Raw genomic sequence first — 21,803 nt, 5'->3', positions numbered from 1 at the left:
AGGCAGTTTCTCCTTAATATACTATTGCCAAATTATAGGTTACATGGTAAGCAGAATTATCGTGAGTTAAAAATGTTAAATTGAAACAAAAGTTTGTCGAAACTTTCTGAATAGTTATGATAGAAATGTAATATGTAAACTTCGGCCAGAGAACGCGTGGGTTTCAAGGCATCCCGAATCCTGGCCATCGGCGAACTCGCCCACCTAATCATCCCAATGGCAATGACTTCAATCTCTTCTTCGCCGCTGCCAAATGGGAGCCATCAATTTTACAGCAGCTGGGCCGAGAGGTGGAAACAGGTAAATCAATCACACGCATTATGCGATGGCTTTGCCCGTGAAATATGCCAAGGAATCTGGGACTTAGCGGGGTTTTTGTGTTTTTGGTTTGGTTTGGGTTTGGTTTTATTTGGGCTTTGGCTTACCATATACTTTTTATGGCTCACATGGTGCTGGGCCTCCGTTGATTTTTATGCCGCTGGCTCTTATTACTTGTAAGTGGGCGAGTGGAACGACGTTGCTCATACGCCCCATATACCAGTGGTATTGCAGCCATTTTACGGCCAGCTCTTCCTCTTTATGTATATTTCACGTCATTTGCTTTGGCTTTGTCATTCCGCCGAAATGTGGGAGAGTGGGAAGAACCAGCGAGTGCTTAGGCATATTTATTAGAAGTACTCTTCAAGAGCTTCTTGTTAGCCCGGATGAGATGAAGGTAATTGATAGTAACTTCTTGCCAGGTCGACGATCGTTGGGAACGCGAAGGCGTGGAGTTTGACACATAAATTATTGTATTTTAATGATATGTGCATACATGGCTTTATTTTGTTTGAAAGCTGCTTGCCAAAGCCGCTCCTAACCCATTTTGGCACAAAGGTATCGAGTAATTGCATCAGACCAGAAATCTGCTAACAAACATCGTTATTTAGTTTGCCGTTTTTGTGCTCGGTACACTTAAATTCCATTATTATTGCAACAAATTGGGGCCGCAAACAAATGCTGAAATTAAAGCACGTTTGGAATGACAAGTGCGGCATGAAGTTCGCTTTGCTGATACCCATTAGAAAATGTTTGGGAATATAATCATGTTCTAATTTTATATATATTTAAATTTATTTGAGTTTTAGGTTCCACCCACAGAGTACAACCCCATTTTTAAATATATATTTTTGTGTTCCTCAATTTCATTAAACAGAAATCCGCAGCAGGGTACTTGCCACCTGCCGACGGATGACAGCTTCTGCTGTTCTCTCCTGTGGCCTCGCAACCCTCCACTCGCCACCCACCGCCCCCTGACCCCGGCGACCCTTAACCCTCCGCTGGTGCAACGCAGCCATGGCTCGTAGATTTGAATAATTGTTCAGCAGCGTGTAACGGTACGCAGTGCTCAGGGGAGGGGGTGGGGGTGGAGGTGGAAAAGTTGCAGCGAGTGTGTTGCACTTTCCCCGCTGCCGTTGTGTTCGCTGCTTTTGTTTTTGGGCCGCGGAAAACTGTGCTCTCGCACAATAACATTCTTTCTCTCACTTTCCATTCCACAGGCGCCCCTCAAATGTATGCTACATTTTGTTATTGTTAAATATGTTACGGTTTGAGCTGCATTTTGTTGGGAAAATAAAACGCTTTTGTTTTGTTGCTGCTCAAATTAAAAATGATTTAGATGCCAGCAAATTGAGTTCACTTTGGATCCAGTTTTGTGTGCAACTTTTCGCTTTCGTTTTCGTTTCCATTCTGGCGTGTAATTTAATTGTTTGATATTTGCCCGCACATCCACAGAACTACGAAATCGTATACATTTGTCCCCGTATCGCAGTGCTTCAATCAAGCTTTGCCATTGTTTGACGCCGACGGGGAGTCCCCTTGAAAGAAATACAATTTTATTGCAACTGTATTTCAGCATTAATTTGTGCTTTTTTTATGGCTATAAATTGGCACAGTCGTGGTACAAACATTAGCAGTAAGCGGATTACACTTTTAGATTTTAGTTAATCAACATATTTTGCTTAGGTAGGCCCAATTTAAGTCCCTACTCTTTAACAGCGCTTATTTAAGATTAGAAATAAAAGCATAAATAAACATGTGCCATCTAAACTGCTGACTTCTTGACTGCCACTGTCCAAATACAATTGTGAAACTGCTGTTTGTTATCTGGCTCTGTTTGCTGTTTCAAATGCCAATTGCTGCTGGCATTGCAATTAAGCATGCGAAACATGGGCAGCCAACACTTATTCCAGAAAAATGCAACCAAATAGTTGTGGCAACAAAAAGTAAAAAGTAATTCCTGCTATTTCGTTGTGAAGAGGCTTTAAAAATCTATGGAATGTGTGTCAGAATGGCCAACCTACGCAGAGCAACAAAGCAACAAAATACACTTAAGAACCGGAAGTGACATTGTGGAATGCCACAGGAGATGAACAGAGGAATGGGAAAAGGTTCACTCAAATGGGAACAAAAGAACACATATGCCTCAAGTGCTCAGCAAAATCTCATTCGGTTCAGGTGAAAAGGGTTAAAGTCAATATGGTTTAGGTCATTTCTGGGGCTTTCAAGTGTGGTTAATCCTAAGAAAGAAATAAAATACCCTTCGATTCGACATGCTTTTCACCAACACTGGACACTTCACTGGACACACTCTCACTTAAAGCCAAGTTGGTAGTTTGGGCTCACAAAAGGCTTTCTCCGGCCGCCATTGTCGGCCTTCTTTCGTTTTATGATTTGTCTGTCCCGGCCATAAAAGATTGCCGAGCAATTGAATCCATTGGTCACAGGCACGAGCCTATCCGCCGGTTTCATAATCAAATACATAACTTTATTTATGCTGTCCCATCCTTTCGCCCAGAGCCCACAAAAAGTTTCCACCGAATTTGCTTACATTGGCGAAACAATAAAATTCCATTGTCAGAAAGGGATGCCTCGGTCCCAGCCGGATGCTATTTTGTTAAGTGCGCGAATGTTGGCGCATAAATAAAAATATAATTGAGCTGCCACCCGCCTCCTCCATTTGGCCCCAAACTCCATTGGATCCAGATCAGATCCCCGGGGCCACTGGCTACGATGATGAGGAATTCGATGCACAGGCCAAAAAGTGTATGATTTCATACTTAAATTGCTTTCCAAGTGAAAAGTTCGATTAATGGGTAGAAATAAAACTTATATCAGAGCAATCAAAATGATTTTAAAACTTTTTACACTTTTAGCATGTTTTGGCTACAGTTTTTCCCAGTGTACGCTTTCACTCGGACCCACTGTATTGATTTTCGGGCCAGTTCAAATAAATTAGCTGCCATTAATTGGAAATGCGGGCGGGCGATTCACTCAAGCAATGCACAATTTGGACCAAGATTCGATTCGTTGCCAAGGCTTAATTGATTAGCCTTGGCTAAGAGTTCCTTTTCCCAATCGCACAGCCCCGCCATCACCAAGTTGTCATTGCATTTAATTGCATTGCCAAAATAAGGATTGGGGCAACAACAATTAAATTTTATCATCGCACCTGGACGAACTTTTCTGCCAGTCAGGATAAGGCAAAGGCAAAGGCAATCGAGGGCCGAACTTGTGCTGCTGCTGATGCTCCGTATAATTGAATTAATTTAAAATTGCCTAGAACAATTTTACCTGCCGGGCTGTCATTAATTTTGTAAAGAGCAAAAGTTCCATTCTGTTTGCCAGCCCCATTTAAAATTTTAATTGAATTTATCGCAAACTATTCAGCATTTTGAATTCGCAGCAATTGCAGGTGATGCCGTGCGGCGGATTTAGTTCATAATTGGGATAAACAAAATAAACAGGATGAGCCCCTCAAAATGTGTTGTAAAGTAGTTGGGAATTGGGTGTGGAATTTAATTTTCAAATTAGATGTTGACTTTATAATACTCCAATAAATGCAACTATTCATTTATTAGTAATCACTTATCACGTTGTAACTACTGCCCAATTTTTTTAATATTAAGGAACGAGTTTGCGTCTTTAAGGGCTAAGCCAACTTTGGAGTGTTAATAGCTCGTACCTTTGAATGTCCAATTAAAGAGCGTATTAGGTTGCCATCGTTGGGATGACAAATTTCAATTTTTCTGGAGGAACAAAGGTAACGACGGCAAACACTCCTCTCACGACATCAATCACTTGGCCACACACAAAAATGCCATGGCACACAGATCGCAATTAATTTACCCAAGCCAACCAGCCAGCCAGCCAGCCAGCCAGCCTCAATTTGGCTTGGAGTCAGCCTGTGTTTGTCCTCCTCCTGTTGCAGCAGCCAGCTGCCAGCTGCATCTGCATCCGAGTCAGTCCCGGCACAGTGTCTCCTCCTGGCAGCAGATACTCTCCGCTTTCAGCCATCCGAACGGAACACCCATGGAATGCCGGAATGGCTCCGTCGGAGCCATCGGATTCATCGGCAAGCCGTCGTCTGCCGTGTTTGCCTGCATGTCAAATTCTCATTTCATTGAAATCGGCAAATATTGACTAAGAACTTCGATGCAATCAACGCTGCCGGCGACTGTGACAAATGGGCGTGGCATGTCGACATCTCGGAGGCAAATCGATGATGGTGCCGGCATATTTGCATGGCAACGAAAGTGAAACTAGGCGAGCTGGAAAAGTGAAAAGTGAAAGCCGGGGGGAAAGCTTAAACTAATAAAGCGAGCACTGAATCAACTCTCTCTAGTGAAAAGCACTTGACCCAAAAGTCATATTTTTCTAATACTTTGTAGGTCAGGAAGGAAAGATAATATTGTTTTTGGGCTACAGAGCTAACAGGAAAGCGTATTACATTAATCATATCAAATATATGTAATACGCATCGTAACTCATCTTATACATACTTTGAGATGCATTTAATAATATAATTCGAGTTTTTAAAAAGCTAAAAACAACTGTTAGGCTTTTAGAAACTCTATCTTATTACGAATCCACTTGGTTATTAAAACATTGCGGCAAAATGCTGAGCAACTTTTGGCGTCAATAAACTAAATGGCCAAAACGGGCCAGGCCACTCAGGCGAATCCTGGCGGATAAGGATAATCAGCACAGCTCAGACCTCCTTTGAAGCCAGGTGGGAAAGAGGGGAAGAGAAACAGAAACACCTGGGAGCGAGTCAAAAAACAATTTCGCCTCATTATCATTTCAACATATTGTATGCCCAAGTGTTTCAAATTGTTCAAAGGGAGTCGGGAAACTCGAAGGACGAGTTGGGCTCCTGATGAAGAAGTTTTCCCTTTTCGTCCTTGTCGAGGTTGTTGCTGGATGTCGGATGTTGCGGGCTGGATGGCGGTGGGTGGCAAGTGTAGGTGCTGCCGGAAATCACTATGCTCATAAATGCGCCATGAATAAATTAAGTCGCTGAAAAGCAAAAGCCAAGCTAAACTAAAAGCCGAGCAAAAACAAAGGCGAGCAAATGCTTGCTGAGCAGAGCCTTAGATTTCAAACGAATGATAATAATAATTGAGGCAGCGACCCAAGTACTTGCACATTGGTTGGGTAATACCGCTGTACATGTACATTAGACAAGCCAGTGTGTGTTCTGTATAAGTCGGCACTGAGAAAAAATGCGAATGGATTATCTGGGAATCTTGGTCACAAAGAAGACATAATTAATTTTCAAAAATGTGTAAAGGGTGGTTGCGTTCTTAAAATGTTAAAGATACAAGAGGGAGGCAGTTAGTAAGTGTGATTTAAATCAGTTGCAGTTCCTTGATTCAATTTATTTATTTATTGATTTCTTCCATTGGCCCAGAGCAACAAAAGCTACAACAGTCTAAGCAACCGCTTAGTTGCTAGACAACATCAAAATTCCCAGAAACAAAGCCGCTCGCAACAGCTTTATCGATATTCCTGGCAGACCCCGGTGTCCCTGGAAGTGTGCTCTCGACCCCCGAAAGAAGCAGTCACGCCCCGCCAAGATGTCCTTCCACAGGATCAATGCCAGACAAGCCTCCGTTGCCGCCCGCCAGCGGCAGTCGCGGACGTCCCGAATGACCCGACATACCATCTTCAGTTTGAAGAGACCCACCACCTTCCAGGTGCGCAAGTCGCTGGTGGAGTACGTGGACATGGAGCTGGCGGACATGGACACCTCGGTGTTCTATCAGCGCATTTTCATCCTGGCCAAGAACTGCCACTTGACGCCAGTGCTATCTCAAGAGGAGTTGCCCGTCGATGTGGTGGCGGAGCAGGTGGAGCCCGAACCAGCTGAAGCGGAGGCCATACAGTTCATGGAGAATGTGATCTTGGATAACACTGACGCGGACTCGCACATGACCACAAATCCGGATCCAGCGCCCATTCCTGCGCCGGAGGAACCTGTTACGGAAACTGGGGAAGTGGTCACCCACCTGTTCCGTTTCAGTGAAGGTGATCTTGACGAAGAGTTTGTCGAAGAAGAGGAAGTGGAAATGGAAACCCAAGCACCCGATCAGCCCAAGGACTTCTTTGCCGTCTTCAGCGAGCGTCTGCAGGAGCTGCATAAGCAGTGCCAGTCACTGGCCATTACGCCGGATCCCATGTGCGGATTGTACCTCCACATGGGCGAATATAGCATGCTGATGCTGGAGTCCTCCGAGGACATGATCGGATGCTTCACACGGGCACTGGCCGACTGTTGTGAGAACTTCTGGCTGATGAACCGCGTATTCCAGATCGAGGATCACGTGCAGGAGCTCTATACAAAGGATCTCATGTTTCGCCGCATCCCCTCCGTCTTTTTGAACGAAAAGTTCCCCACCTCCACGCCCACCGATGAGTACCTCATGGGAAAGCAGCACTTGATCATCAAGGACAAGCTGCTGACCATCTGCCGGCTGCTCGCGGATGGTCAGCAAGTGGAACCGGATGCATCCTCCACGCGAGAAAGCGATTTCGACGACGACTTGCCCAAGTCCAAGTCCAAGAGCTCCATCCTAAGCGAACACTTGCCGGTGGAGGTGTTCCGCAAGCACCTGCCCGAGATCCAGCGCATCGAACTGGTGTTGGCCTCCACGCGATTCTACTACGAGTTGGGAGAGTTCGCCGGGCTCTACGGTCGCGTGCCCTTCTCCCTCGACGAGGACGGACTCTTCTGGCCCATCCAGAGCAACTACACTCCTCCGAACATCTTCCGGCGCACTCCCTACGACATAAATCTCACATTTGCGGAATACGCCGCGGAGGCTGGCAAAAGGAAAACCCAGGGCAGCCTGGTCCCGAGTGTCGATGCCGAGGAGGAGACTCCACCAACGAATCAAGAGACCCCGCCGAAGACAGAATAAAAGGTTTGGTAATTTTGTTGTATTTTGGATCTAGTCAGAAAACGAACAGAAGAAAATGATTAACTGAGACAGCTGACAGTCAGCTCTGAAGAATTCGCGCCTGAGCAAGTATGTATGTATGTACTTGTCTTTGATTATAAAGAATTCGCATAGTGAAATTGTTTTAAAGCAGTATGTATAAGCAAAATAAATTTATATTTGTACACTTTCATGCACTAGATTTTTGGGTAAATGTAGTTTAGAAGCCCTGTTTTTCTGAGTGTGCAGCCATCGCCGTCGTCATCAAGAAGGAGCGGCAGTTGTCGCTGTTATCTCTGAACCTCGCGCTCGGTTACAATGTTTTCGGCATTGTGCACATGACTGCATCTCATCTGAGGGCAGGTGGATGGTGGATGGAGCTGGTGGCAGCCGAGAACGAAACATGGCACATAGGTGTGGGGTTTTTGGCTGTTGTGTGGTTTTAGCCCAATCGGGGCTGTCTTGTTTTGGCTTGCCACTTGAATGGCTCGACTTTGTTAACATAAACATAAACTCGCGGCGTGAGTGCGCACATGTGTGGGCTGGCAGGCGAATGGCTGAATGGTGCGCCTTTTAACATAAACCGCATCAGACGCCAGCTGTCAGTTGTAATACCGCTGGAGCTTCTGGAGCTGCGAGCTTGCAGCTGTCAAAAGCCGCTGCTGCCATTTAAAGTCACTTGACACAGTGGGCCAGGCCAGCACGGAAAAGAACACGGCAGCTTATGGGGATTGCGTGGGCTAAGGGTTGCCCAAATGCGATGGGGTTAGCAGAGAGCCGAGGCTTGCTCGCGAAAGTTCCCTAATAAAGTTGAATATTTACTCACGATTAATCATTGCCTGGGGGAAAGGCAAAAGGCGTTGAATCGTTAGTTTGTTTAACAAATCGAAAACATGTTGTAATGCATGGGTTTGGGTGATTATGTGCCTTTTATAGCCGTAACTATACAAATATTCGTTGGTAAGTATATTTTGATTTCTATGCTTATACTGCACTCTTTGCCTCTTAAAGCCTTAGCAATTAAATTAAAAAACCCCTCAGGGCTTAAAAATGACGGCAGCCGCGGGAACATGTTTAGAAATTGAGCTGAAAAAGTTAATTAAACTTTGAGCGACCCCTCACCTCTTTGCCTTTGCTTTTCACCTCTGCTCCTGAACCTTCTGCAAGCTGCATGCTGCATGATCCTGCTGTTTGGCAAACGGGGGACATGCAGTGACAAGGACACAATTCAATCAAGCGCCGCAGGAGCTGCGGCTCCTAGTACGGCAACAACTGCCGAATAGACAGCGAGTGTCGCCGCATAAACAAGGACATTGCACTCCTGGGTGGCCAACGGCCTGCAGGTGGCTTTCCCTTTCCCTGGCTTTCCCTCAAGAGAGAGAGCGAGGAAAAGCCAAACATTTGCCGCTGCAGTTTTCATAAACTGCCAGACAGCACAGCAGCTGAAAGGGGAAAAAACCACATCAAGGTTGGCCGAGACAATGGCGATAAGCCGACGGTGCTGCAGTGGCTGCTGCACTCCATGTTTTCGATTCCGGACTTTGGCTCGTTCTCCGGATTTCGGACTACGGACCACGGACCACGGACCACGGACTACGGACTCCTGACTCCGGCACGAGAATGTTACGGCTACGTGTGGCCCACAACTTGAGGCGCACACTCATAAATTACAGAGGCGGCAGGGAGAGGGCCAAAAAGAGGCGGCTAAAATGACTTTTGGCTGCTGTTCTGTTCTGCTCTGCTCTGTTCTGGCTGCTGCTGCTGTTTTTGGCCCATCAAAAGTGAAACTGTTTGCTGCAGTCGCTAAGGGGGCGTTTGGGCGTGGCCTTAGCCTCCGTTTTACTCGGTCTGCGGCACCAAGACCAGGCATAATTTAAGCAAAACTCAATTTTCTTATACTCTCCCCATCGAGCGCTATAAAACTAAAGGTATTCCAAAATCTTGAAACTAACTGAGATGTTTTGTTGGATTTTTGTAAGCAGAAAATATTTCCTTCTGGGTATACTGCATATTTCAATATGCATTTATAAAATATTCAATTCAGCAATTCATTTTTAATCCACGAAGAGGTCAGTTCCATTGAATAATATAAAAAAAGCATTCTAATTGACAACAACTAAACTTTTTGCTAACTGGCAGTGCAATTATAACTTCGGTTCCCTGAACTTTTGCACTTTTCGTTTGCTTATAACACTTTAAAAGCAGACAAAAGCGGCTGGGAAATAGAGAGTGCAAACTAACTAAAATATATATTATGTGTTGTGTATACAAAAACGAAAACAATTTTGCGGCGCGATAAACGAATTTCCCAGCTTTTGTTTTTTGTTTTTGCCAGCTGCCCCTGCCAGCTGCTCCTCCTTCCTCTTTGGCACGAAAAGGATTTTTGGCAGCAAAAGGCGAGTCAAGGATAACATGGCAACGTTTCGCAGTCTTGCAGGCAACAACGGAGGGGCTGGCCTAAAACGGCGGGGCAGTCTCTCCGACACGGCTCCGGATTGCATTTCCCGGACAACGTTTGCCAACTAGCTGCCAGCGAAAGGAACGACTCAAAGGAGGAGGACTTGGGTCGGGATAAGATCTGATTCGTGGGGGGAAGCTGCAATTAGTCAAATGAGCAGGACGTGGGCCATATTTCATTGGGATAAGACAACTTTTGACTTACGACTGGCCAGTAGTCGACAAACTTTTCCACAATTTATGCCTGCCAACTTATTGACTTTCGCCTGAAGAAATTGCGTGGGCCGCTGTGGGCCACATTCATCATACGCCCAGTGGTGCAGGCTTTAAATCAAATTGAATGCCTAGAGTTTAATTCCCAAAACAATCACAAACTTTCGCCATAAAAGAGAAGCTACGCATGTCCTTACACCACAAAAACGACTGCGGAAAATATGAAAGAAATTAAAAATAATAGCGCACATAAAACCACAAGCTGCCTGGGGAGGCTCGGAAATTAAGCGTGAAAAAATCAGTGAAAATGTCTGGAAAATAGAGCAAAGCCCAAGCTCCACTGACTGGATGTTTGGCTGACTGGTTGACAGTCGTGTCTGGCCTTGGAAATCCAACCATTCAGGCGCGCTTAATTTCGACCATTAAGTATATCTCATTTCGAGGTTGCTTACATGCGTGTGTGCCTTTGCCTAAAATGCACTGAAAGAAATACTTTCTATATACTGCATAGGTATACCTATAAGCTTTGGAAATGCTGGCTTACAAACTATTTACCCTTCAAACACAATTTCCATTTTAAAATTGGAATTTGATCATATGATTTAAATGTGAGCTCTTCATTTTTTGCCAGTGCACGCATGCATATTTGTCTGTTCACGCTTTTGTTTATCTTGAATTCGCCTGTCGCCTTTTTATTTTTTACACTTTGCCCCACATATTTATTATCATGTCGGTTTCGGTTTGCGTTTCCGTTTCCGTTTCTGCGGCTTTCCCTCTCCCACTCTAATGAAAACCTCCGACTGTCCCTTTTTTTTTGGGACTGGCATGGCAAATGTTTATTATGTGATTATGCTCAACTTTAGCGCCCGTAGCGCGGAGGTCTATCCCAGGAATTCCTGTCCTGTCCCGGTCCCGAGCCTTTCCTTTCTCCATTTTCCGCCTGCTCCCTGCTGAATTCTGACTGCTGACCGGCGGCAGGATTTGGCCTTTTGCCTGAACTTGTTTGTTGGTATTGTTAGGACTTCCATTTTCCTTCCTTTGCTTTGTTGCTTTAAAGCTTTTGTCATTCCTTATGGTTGGGTGTCTTTGGATCAAGACCCTGCGTTGTCGTGTTTAAATTACATAGTTACAAGTGTTTCGTTACTGTTTCTGCCATCTCTGGCAGTCCTCGTCTGCACAGAAGGAGCGAAATGATGATTTGTAGGAAGCTGCGGCTAAGCCTGCTCGTAAGGTCAAAGTTCAGGCAGTAGATCAGGTTCTAAGCATTATAATTGGAAGGCCAGCACACCCCAGGGGTCACTCATTAGGCCGGCAGTTGCAGGAGTTATTTTTCAAAAAGGCTTCTCGAAATTCCATAAACAACACTCGTCTGGATAAATACTCGCCGTCACTTTAGTTAAGTAAGCATTTCATAAATATTTTTAGCTCGCTTCAAGTGCTAAATTTAATTATATACGAGCATATCTGTGTACAAGGAAGAGCTGGGCAAACACATCGCAGCGAAACATTTTGCAAAGTAAACAAACATCTAGAGCGATCACATTAAAAAGCATTTCCCAGTTAGGGCGCCCAGCGGGTGCGGAAAATGGGAAATGTAAGCGGAAAATTGGGGGAAACTCGGTGGCATTGTGCGAGCAGTCAAGCAGTGTTTTCGGTACGCAGTAATTAACTGGTCTGTCACATAAGTCGCATTAACACAATGTTATAAATGTTCTTGCAGCTGCTTCTTCTAGTGCCGAACATTGCATGTCAGGCACATTAAGTATACGCCACATGCGGCGCATTTACATAGATTTGCAGTGTTCGTGGCATACGAAATGGCAGGCAGCTTATTAATTCCTCTTCCACATCAAGAGGATGGGTGTGCGTGTGGAAAAAGTTTTTGCTTCTCCAAAGTTTCGCCTTCAACTTGGCCAATCTTTTCCATGCAAATTAATTAAAGCCAGATCTCGTTAAAGGTTCATTCGGTTTTTGTTCAGTTAATTAAATTGCAATGTGAGCATCCATGAATTGAGTTAATTTCCGCAAATCCAATGCACAATCAAAAGCCGCAAATTATCTTCAATATTTTCCTGCTGGCCGTGTGCAATTTTTCCAGCGTAAATTGACCGGATAAAACGGCATAAAAAACGAGGAAAAATAATTCCGGCTGCCTTTTGATTTAATTTTGCGGCCGTTGGTCGTGACAAACTTTATGGAAAAACGAATCCCAACCGCCGGAGCAGAGCAACATTAAGTTTAAATTAATGATTGCAGTTTGCGTTCCAAATGCCTCGTTTGAAGGTGTCGTGTGACTTTATGTCATTGTTAAACTGATGGGTCTGCTGCAATATTATATTTCCAGAATTTTAGTTCTGCCTCTGCTGTTAGCTTGCATAAGTATTTCCTTTCAAAGGGGAAATCAGTACATGTATAACCTTTAATATCCTTGGCTGATTATCAATAACATGTTCGCACAGTTGGTTGAATAAAACCAAAACACGCACACAATTATCGCCTCAAAATATTGATTATTAAGCGCATTTCGAATGCCATTTAAGTGACACGCCCCCTCACATCGCCTCTCATTTCTAGTTTTTCTCGTGTTGTTGTTTTCCCTTTGTATTGTGTGACCCCTGTGTTTGGCAATTTTTTGCTCTGCTGCTTTGCATAAAAAGTGACAATGCCTGTGTCTGTATGGGTTTTCCCTCCCCTTTGCCCGATTATTTTCCGGTCCCCCATTTCCCCACAACTTTTTGCACACTTGTTTAGAATGCAGAGCGCCATTTGCGGCTGCTAATGAAGTAATTTCCAGGCATATCACGCATAATCCAGGGCACGTGAGCTACTTACAATGTAATTCGTTGTCTATTTGTCTGATATTGAAAAACGTTCCTCACGGCACCGCTCCCGGCGAAAGGGGGTTAAGCCACGCCCCCCTTAACGCCCCCTGAATCAACCCACTTCTAATCAGAGCTGGTGACAATAGGTAAAAGTCGCAACAACTGCTTAGCAGCTAATAGTCAAACAAGGACAAATCAAATAAAAGTATATAGAAATGTAGTATATAGATCTTAGATAATATAAAATTGTTGTTTACCTAACCGAGTTGTTTCTCCTTTTGGCTAGGAAATAGCCAACCGCTCAACTCGATTGCTAATGCCATGGAATGCTGCATACTCTCAGGCGCACAGCCAGGGTCGACTGTTTGGACTGTTCAAGTGCAATTCATTGTGATTATTACGTGCCATGGCATTGAAAACGCTTACTTGCACACACCGATGCTGTGGATGGCATCGATTCGATCTCTGGCCCCCCAGAATGTGGCCCAAAATGGGCGGGAGTGGTGTTATTAATTGCTTACAGCATATTTCAATATGCGATGTAAGCCGGACCACACAGCTTGACCATCAGAGCCAAACAGCTTAATAACTTAATGCTCGGAAAAGTTTCACACCCAGCGTAATGAATGGGGGCAGCGGGGGAAACTTGGGCAATGGACAGTGGATGTTGGGCTGTGAACCAATACGCACAATAAGTAACGATTACAATCTCAATTACTTCGACCTTCTGCGGCTGCCACGCCCCGTTTTCGTTGGGGAAAATTAACTAGAATGGATCCATCGCCCGGATCAATGAGCAAACCCCAACTAATCTCTGGGGTCGAACTCACTCTAATTATACGCAACATAAAACTCACTTCCCAGCAGAACTTGCTTCCGCCTCGAGTTCAATATTTATTGACTTGACTTGTCTGGGGACTTAACGATTGCCTTATGTTCTGTTGCTTTTTGCAATTAAAACTTGGTTCTATCATTGCATGGACAGCAATAAATAAAATAACCAAGTAATATACATTGATAGCTCACTGGTTCTTCTTTTGGAATAACTCCCAGTCTCGTTTTAATCAATTATTTTCACTTTCTGTGGTTAAATGTACTTTTGAAAAATATAAGAACCTATGACAGCATAATTGACCAATGCATATTTGAATAAATAACTAAAGACACTTAGAGGCAATTAAAAAGGTGTGGAGCTTACTCAAGAAACGAGGGAAATTTAAGACACTTTATGACAATTTGATGTGGTTTAATTGATGTGGCAATAGAGACAGGCATTTAAATAAAATGCTGCCTGGAATGCAGTTGACTTTGATTTGCATATGAAAAGTAGAGACTAAAGTAGTCATGTGATGATATGAATATGGTGTAGCAGGATGATTAAAATTCTTGTCAAATTGGGCATAACTCAGTGCCATTTCACATGCGTCAATCTTAATACTCATTCGTCGCAAACGCCACGTTAGCTCTTTAGTCTTTAGTCAGCGAAATCCCCTCTTTTTGCCCCCAGTTATTTGTGTCCTTTTTTATAAGCTGCACTACTTGCAGCGTAAAAACTGCAGAGGGTTCAGGCTATCTTTCCGCTGTCTGCTGAAGCGTACCACATGGCGTACACGCAATTTATGACACGGACAGACCCTGCGAACTATGTGTTTATTGGGTCCTGCAGGAGGCGGGGAGACTGGACCGGAACATAAAAGTTGTGCGATAATAACGAGAGCTAATGCCCCACTCAAAACGCTTTCCCCTGCACTTGAAACTATTTCTAGCCACCAAAATGTGGGAATTCTGTAGAACTACTACTAATATCACTATGGAATGGTCGCCTTTAGCAGAAATACAAATACGAGTAATTTTGAATAAATATAGTTAAAGAGCAGTTAACTCTGCAAAAAGCATTACACTTTTCGCTGAGTGTGGCCTCATAAACTTGCCCTGCATAATCTGTTCCTGCATATTCCTGGTATTTTCGCAAGCAACTTAATTTCTTTGCCGGCAAGCTGACTAAAATGTTCCACATAAAGCACTGCAGTCCTTAAATTTTCCTGGCTTTTCCTGACTCTGCCAGCCAAGTTGTCAACATTGTTCGGGGGGTATCTGCACTTTGTTGTGCGGGTTAATCATATGCAGAGGAGCACCAAAGATGGGGGCCACATGCGTCACACCGAGATTGTCCGAGCGTGCGCTGAAAAAGTGCATTCAATCTTCGTCCATGTGGCTTTCGGGGTCTCGAATGTGGCGCAGATTGTTGGGGATGGGGGCTTCTGGAGGAAATTGTGCCCGGAAAATATTTGCAATGTGTGCCAGGCATTTGTCGTTCATTTTGATTGCGCATTGTGTGTGCAGGAGCTTTGTTTTGAATTTTTATTCGACATTTAATGGAATTGCTGGCATGTTCTCTCGCTCTGCTTTATGCGATTTATTGCTTGTCATTTCTGAAGCCTCAGCATCATTTCAGCAGTGCAACAGTTGCGGAACTCGGCAGTCGACTGATGATTCTCTGATTTCCCGATCGGAATGCAACCTCTGCCTTGAACTTGCGAAGGGCAACGGCGTGAAAGGGAAATCGCATTAAAACGCATTTTTAATTAAAATGAAAGCAAAGTTGGCGGCTTAAGGGAAAAGCGTCTGCGGTTTACGTTGCTCCAGAGCAATGAAGATTTAAGCTGGCCGCAGAAAATTAATTAAAATTATATAAACATTCCCAGGGACAGTCGCGCATAAAGAGGAATAAACATGGCCATCCAGCCTGCTGGCTGCTGATGCTGCTGATGATGATGCCGATGATGAAGGCGATGCGGATGCGGATACGGATGCGAGTGCGGATGGATGCTGGTGACGACTGCGGGCAATATCAGCAAATAATTCGCATGCATTCCGTCCGAAACTCACGCTGTTTGAATTGTGCAAATCGGATTTGTACGTGCCTACAAGCCGGAGGAATTGGATGGGCACGGATCTGGGTCTGGGTCTGGTTTTGGTTCTGGTTCTGGTTCTGGGTAAGCTGGACAAATGTTTGGCCAAGCGGTTCGCCTCGGTGTGTGCTCATATGTGCGGTTCTTTGAGCCAACATTTGATCCCTCACCCCACCCTACACCCTACCCGTGACCCCTGACCCTGCCGCCTGCATCTTCACATTTGCCTTTGGCTCCATGTAGTCGCACACACACACACTTGCAGCTCGGCTTTATTTACTTGCATTTTTTGTGTTTGATTTCGAATTTAGCGCGCACAATTTCGCTCTCTACCAGCTTTTTGTGTTGCCTACTTGGCTGCTGTACACTCTAAATAAAACAGGCACCATCTAATAAGGCAATTACTGTTTAATTCATAACCAAATAACTTTCTATGTGAGCATTTGTAAATGTAAGAGTGGCACGCAACAGTGAAAGAAAGATTACCTAATTAAACTAAAAACTGGAAACAACTGCAGTCAGGATTTAGTAATTAAACCCTCTAAAATAAATAAAAGAAATTTAACAACATTTTGAAATGGTTATAATGTGGCGCTAGTGCATTTGGAGTACGTGTGCGAAAGTGAGTGATGCACTGGGCTTGGCAAACGGCAAACGGTTTGGCCGCCTGGCTGACTGCCACTTTGACCCATTTGGCAGCAGGAGCCAGCCAAGTCAGCGCAGTCACAACGAATCCTCACGGCAGTCCTGCTAGCAGTCGTCCTTCCATTTGCATGCAGCAGAACGAGGCGAGTCGTAACGAGTTGAAAGTTACCAAGCCAAGCGGACATGACAGTGCCAGCCGATAGCTGGCACCACAATGCTCACACAGTGCCAGCCAGTAAGTGCTGTTTGCATACTGTCGTTACGCACTGTGTCCGGCGGTTATGTGTGATCGCATTATCGGCAGTGCAATTTATAGGCCTTCGATACTTTATTGAGTGGCTTGTAATAAACATTTCTGGTTTGGCCTCCGACCGCCGCCGACCACGCGGCGTATGCGCAATGTCCATACATGTGTTTATGGTGGCAGGACTTTGGCGCCGCTCCGACGACAAGTGAGTCGACTAAGCCGAAGGACAAATAAATTTGCTGAAAACTCGGGGAACACATTTTGAAATACCCACTTAATTGATTTTTAATATTTAATTCGCAAGGCATGCCATGCCATGTGTCTTTTGGCACTTGCTGAATCGCGATGCCGACTGACTGATGTTCTTTTGAGGTTTATTTAATTTAATTACTTTATTTATGAGCGCAAACCATTGTGGCTTGGTTTTTATGTGTGTCTTTTTGTGGCCACACATATATCGGCTCGGAAAGCCGCTTAAAATATAAACAGCCGTGTTCAAAATACTAGGAGATCTTAATAGCTTTAAAAAGATTGATGCAAACAAAGTAGAATAAATCACAAAAAGATTATTTATTGTATTTAATTGATGAACAAATATTAAGTTTTGTATACTAATTCAAGCATTTTATTGTTTTGAATGCGAGTGTATATTCACATATTCACATTCAATTCAGACCTATTTAAATATATATTTTTATTGTATTTACTGGCGCTGGTAATTTCATCGAATTTTAATTTACTTTCCACTGTTGCATATTGTTTTGCTCCATTTTGGTTGATTTAAAATCGAATATTTATTTATTATGCCATGGCTACCGGTTTTTATTTCGCTCGCCTCGTTTGGCAATTTGATTAAAGTTTATTCCGCAATTTTTTGTTTGCATTTGTCCATTTGCAGTTGGCATTTCATTTGGATATTTGTGCTCTTAAAATGCAACGCGAATTTTGTGGCAGTTGCCGCTTCATTAGCGCCGCTTAATTGCCCCATTCAGTGCTGAACGGTTTTGAAATGGGTTTCTTTGTTTTTCCGCAGCCGCCTCAAGCAATTTTTAAGTGGGGAAGGAAGGAAGTACGGCAATTTGTTGTCATTTTCAAATCATTTACATGACTTCCCCATCCGCTGTTTGCTTTTCTAATTATCCTTGCAATGTGAGTGCGGGAATTCGGTGAAATTTCCACAGTCGCTGTTAGTATTGTTTGGCCATCGGAAAATGTGCAATCCCAGCATGCATGGCATCAATTAAAGACTCAATAAAATTCAATCGAACGCGCTGTTTTTCCATCGATTGAGCCACTAATTGAGCGACCATAAAAGTCGATGCGGCTTAACTAGTATTGAGCCAGTGGCTGCCAAACTGTTGGCGGATTGCTAAATTGGCAATTTGTTGGGAAAGTCAGCGGAAAAACTGTCGATAGTTGTATGGTTGTATTTTCCAACGAAAGTGCCAGGGTGCTTGATATTTGCCGACATCTTTCAATTTATTTAGGGACAAGCTTCTGTTTCACATTTTTTAAAACCATTAAAAGTCATGTGAAAAAATAAGGGAAACCGCCAAACGAAAACTGCGGAAAACTCTGGCAAACAAAATGACAATAGAGCCCCCCATTTTCGGTATCATTGCGCAGAGCAAAATGCTTGGGCAATTAATACAAATGACGCTGATGAGCGGAATGATGGTGTAGAAGCCAAAGGAGCTCGCAAGGATGCGGATGCCTCCGCAGTGGGAGATGCCGAGGAGCAGCTAAAAGCCAGTCCAAAACGAAATGAGCAAGGCTCGATGAGGACGAAGGGCGAAAGGAGGAGCAGCTGCAATCTCAACTTCACATGCATGAAAAATGCAGCTCATCTTCTTAATGCGCGCGACGTGCCAGTGGAGCAGTTGGGCGGCAGGACGGCATCCGCGACGCGTATGGAGGAGGATGGAGGGCAGGAAACGAGGGGATTCCAGCAATGAAAGCTGCTTACTCACTCTCATCCCATCCCCCTGTTGCCCCACGCCACTGACTTGTTTGTTTGGCTGGATTTTGCTATAGCTGTTGCTGAACATGCTCTTTTGGCTGCCTTGGCAAATTACTGTCAATGGATATTGTACACTTCAAAAATGGGAAGTCGCGAATTATTAAATATTTGAATAAAAAGATTTCCATTGATTTTTGCTGGTTTAAGATTAAAATAAGGATTAGATTGTTAAAAATGTTAATACAAACATCACAGATGCATAAGCACACAACTATCATTTATACCGGAAAAGATCTAATTTCTAATAGTGCTCAGCAGCTATGTTTGTGTTGGTGAGCCACATAGTTTTGGTGTAAGTGTATGTGGATTAACGCTTTATAAATTGTTAATTATAATGAGTCCAGCAGCGCACAAAACTACGGGAGTAACAATGGCGACATGATTTACATCAGAGCTTAACGTTTTATGCGGGCAGAGCCACAGATAGAAAGAAACTGGAGCACGTAGCGATCAAAGGGGTGAGAGAAGTGTCCAGCGACGTCAATGGGTTAGGTGGGTTAGCCCCTCGGAGCCACCTCATTATGGCCAGGAAGCCTGTGGGCGCTTATCCGACTGACATTTCATTTTTACACATCAACAGCTGCCGAGGAGCGCACGTTCCACACGGCGTATGGGCGACACCACATGGCCACATGGCGTATGGATAATGCCCAGAGCCACATAGTTATGGAATTAGAATTACAGCAATAACAATCACGACTATAATGTCCTGTGGTTGGGTGTATGTGTATGTGGATGTGGATGGATGCTTTATTTGGCGGGATAATTTATATGCAGCTCGAGCGCTGATGATGCAGCTTACAACTTAAAAATTTTCCTTCATTTATATTGCAATGCAGAGAATGTTGCACGCTCACACATTGTCTCTGCTTCTACAACCAGCTTAGCAGCGACAGAGGCGGCTACAAGCGGAAGAGAGAGAGAGAGATACGGGGATAAACATCAGAAAGAGACAGGCACAAGCGGGACAGAGAAAGACGGGGATAATCGGGAGAAAGAGACAGGCACTCACACACGCATTACAGACACGTGCTTAGCCAGATGATGATGATAGATTTGCTAACAATTGCTGCGCTCGAGCCGAGTCCTGCCATCTCCGTCGTCCTTATCTTGGCCAATGCCGAACAATGGAAGTGGGCCACCGTTAGTGGCGACCTGGAAATGCCCTGACAAAGGGGGGATTAGAAGCCCTATACAAGTTTTTGGGCCTTAGGTAATGCTCTGCAACATTATTACCATAGAGTAACAGACCACTTAGGAAACTTGTACTGCCAATGAGTGGCAAATATAACAAATCGTAGTTGCACAATAAATGAATATCCTTATTAACATACGCTTAATGCCAATCAACTTAATAGATGGCATCAATAATTAATACAGCTACAAATATATGTAATGCTGCCGCGTGCATTATAAATGTAAATGCGCTTAATAATAAACACAAATTATCTACTGCTAATTTTTGGTTGAGTGCGCTTATTATTTAAATGCAACACCGCATTAAACTAATTAAATAATTTAGACCGTACTAATCCATATACCTCACTTACGCCCCTTTTGGCAAGAGTATTTGCAAATTACTTCAGCATATTGTCAGACATTGTTGTTGCCTCTGCCACTCAGGCCCATCTTCCAGCTCCAGCTCCCTCCTCAGGCATCCCCAACCCCCATCCTGTCCTGCTACATGGGCGTTCTGCTACTTTGTGATAAATTTGGCGCCATTTAATGTTGCTGCAACACCCACGCGATCAGCGAGGCCGCCTCCTCCGCGGCATATAATTTTTCAAGTGGCATGAAATCCGTTTCAGTCTCTCTAGAAATCTGCCTTTAAGTAAAAATCTAAGTAAGCAGAAAAGGTGCAAATCACCTCAAATGTTCACATCAATCAAAATTGCCTACAAAGAAAATATTTTATTAACTCCCAAGCAAAAATGTTGTGCGTGAACTGGATGCTTATGAAAGAAGCTTGAATATAATTTACAAGCATCACCAACAGAAGGAATATAAAGAAACTAATAAGAAGAACTATTTTTTTAAATTTTTTATTATGGCCAATAATGCGCTTTGATGATTGTACAAAATAAGTGTTTGTTGCATGCATGTAGATATTATTTAGACTATTGAAGAAGACTTGGATGTAAAGGGATATTTGGGGATGGGGATTGATTTTGTTGCTGGCTCAATTGGCACATTGTCATTGACATGCTGGGATGTCAGTGGTTTCCTTTGGTCCCGAAGCACCAACTAATTGGGATTCAGCTTGACTTCGGCAGTGGCCGCGTTGAGGCGCGATTTGGTGGGCAGGTTGCGCTCCTTCTTCTCCACGAAGATCTGGTAGTGACCCTCGCCGTAGCCAAAGCCGTGCATGCTCTGGTGCATGGCAGCTGGGATGATGGTGAAGCCGCCGCGGCGCTTCTGGAGGATCTCCCTTTCCGGCAACTTGACCACCTCCTCTTCCTCCTCTGCCGGATGGACGGCGCGGTTCTCGATGATGCAGAAGAGCTGCAGGCACTTGCGCATCACGTAGATCATCAGCAGGATGATCAGGTTGGTGGCAAACAGATGTTTGCGCGGCGCTAGGAATAACATCCTGGGCACTTGGCACTGGGTCTAACTATCACAGTTACACAAAAACTCACGCTCTCAACGGACGACGATTCGGTGCTGACTATCGCTGTGGAAGGACATCGACGGAATGAAGGATTCCCAGCCAAATGACACTATATATACCCAGAGAATCGACCTCTACCTAAGTACCGTCTGTTGGATGGCTAGGTAGACCAGTAGGTACCGCTGGTTTTCCATGGGTTAGGACTGTACCGTAGGGAACTACCAGGTAATGGTACACAGTATTTAGTCCTTCAGATTAGGTAATCAGCCAGAACGGCAGCGACCAAATGTGTTTATGATTTAGCGGAAAATATATCCATGCGGTACCGCGACCTTATCGACAGGCAACAGACGGACCATCAGTAGAAGTAACTGCATCAGTGGCCGTAAATACAGCATTAAGTTTCCTTCCGCGGAACGGCAAGTCTGAGCAAGATGTTAACAAAGGTTTTGTAAGGCACTGCGAGAAATTTTAACCAAATTGAAGTCCATATTTTCAGTTATATCTTTTAAATAATATATGTAAAATTGCACATAAATATTTGCAAATTTGCCTCTAGCATCTTCATTCTTATTGCATGCCAATCAGTTATCATTATGTTCATGTCAAAGTATTTT

The 21,803-nt window shown here is 44.1% G+C and overlaps 2 protein-coding genes across 2 annotated transcripts; one reads left to right on the top strand and one right to left on the bottom strand.

Moving 5' to 3' along the window:
- The first annotated feature begins 5,742 nt into the window (after positions 1-5,742).
- Positions 5,743-7,450, top strand: LOC122617292. The gene has a single exon (XM_043793091.1). It carries the CDS (start codon positions 5,898-5,900, stop codon positions 7,239-7,241), a length of 1,344 nt encoding a protein of 447 aa, XP_043649026.1. The 5' UTR covers positions 5,743-5,897; the 3' UTR covers positions 7,242-7,450.
- Positions 7,451-20,819: 13,369 nt separating this feature from the next.
- On the bottom strand, positions 20,820-21,164 carry LOC122618068. Its single transcript, XM_043794200.1, has one exon. It carries the CDS (start codon positions 21,162-21,164, stop codon positions 20,820-20,822), a length of 345 nt encoding a protein of 114 aa, XP_043650135.1.
- Positions 21,165-21,803: the final 639 nt, after the last annotated feature.

Source organism: Drosophila teissieri, chromosome 3L (genome assembly GCF_016746235.2).
Source record: "Drosophila teissieri strain GT53w chromosome 3L, Prin_Dtei_1.1, whole genome shotgun sequence".
In the NCBI taxonomy this organism is placed as follows: Eukaryota; Metazoa; Arthropoda; class Insecta; order Diptera; family Drosophilidae; genus Drosophila; species Drosophila teissieri.
The sequence above is the reverse complement of the archived record's forward strand: the minus strand, read 5'-3'. Positions and strand labels throughout refer to the sequence as shown.

Excerpts from the sequence above, each read along its gene's own strand:
- LOC122617292 (XM_043793091.1), top strand. The coding sequence starts at position 5,898 with ATGTCCTTCCACAGGATCAATGCCAGACAAGCCTCCGTTGCCGCCCGC.
- LOC122618068 (XM_043794200.1), bottom strand. The coding sequence starts at position 21,164 with ATGTTATTCCTAGCGCCGCGCAAACATCTGTTTGCCACCAACCTGATC.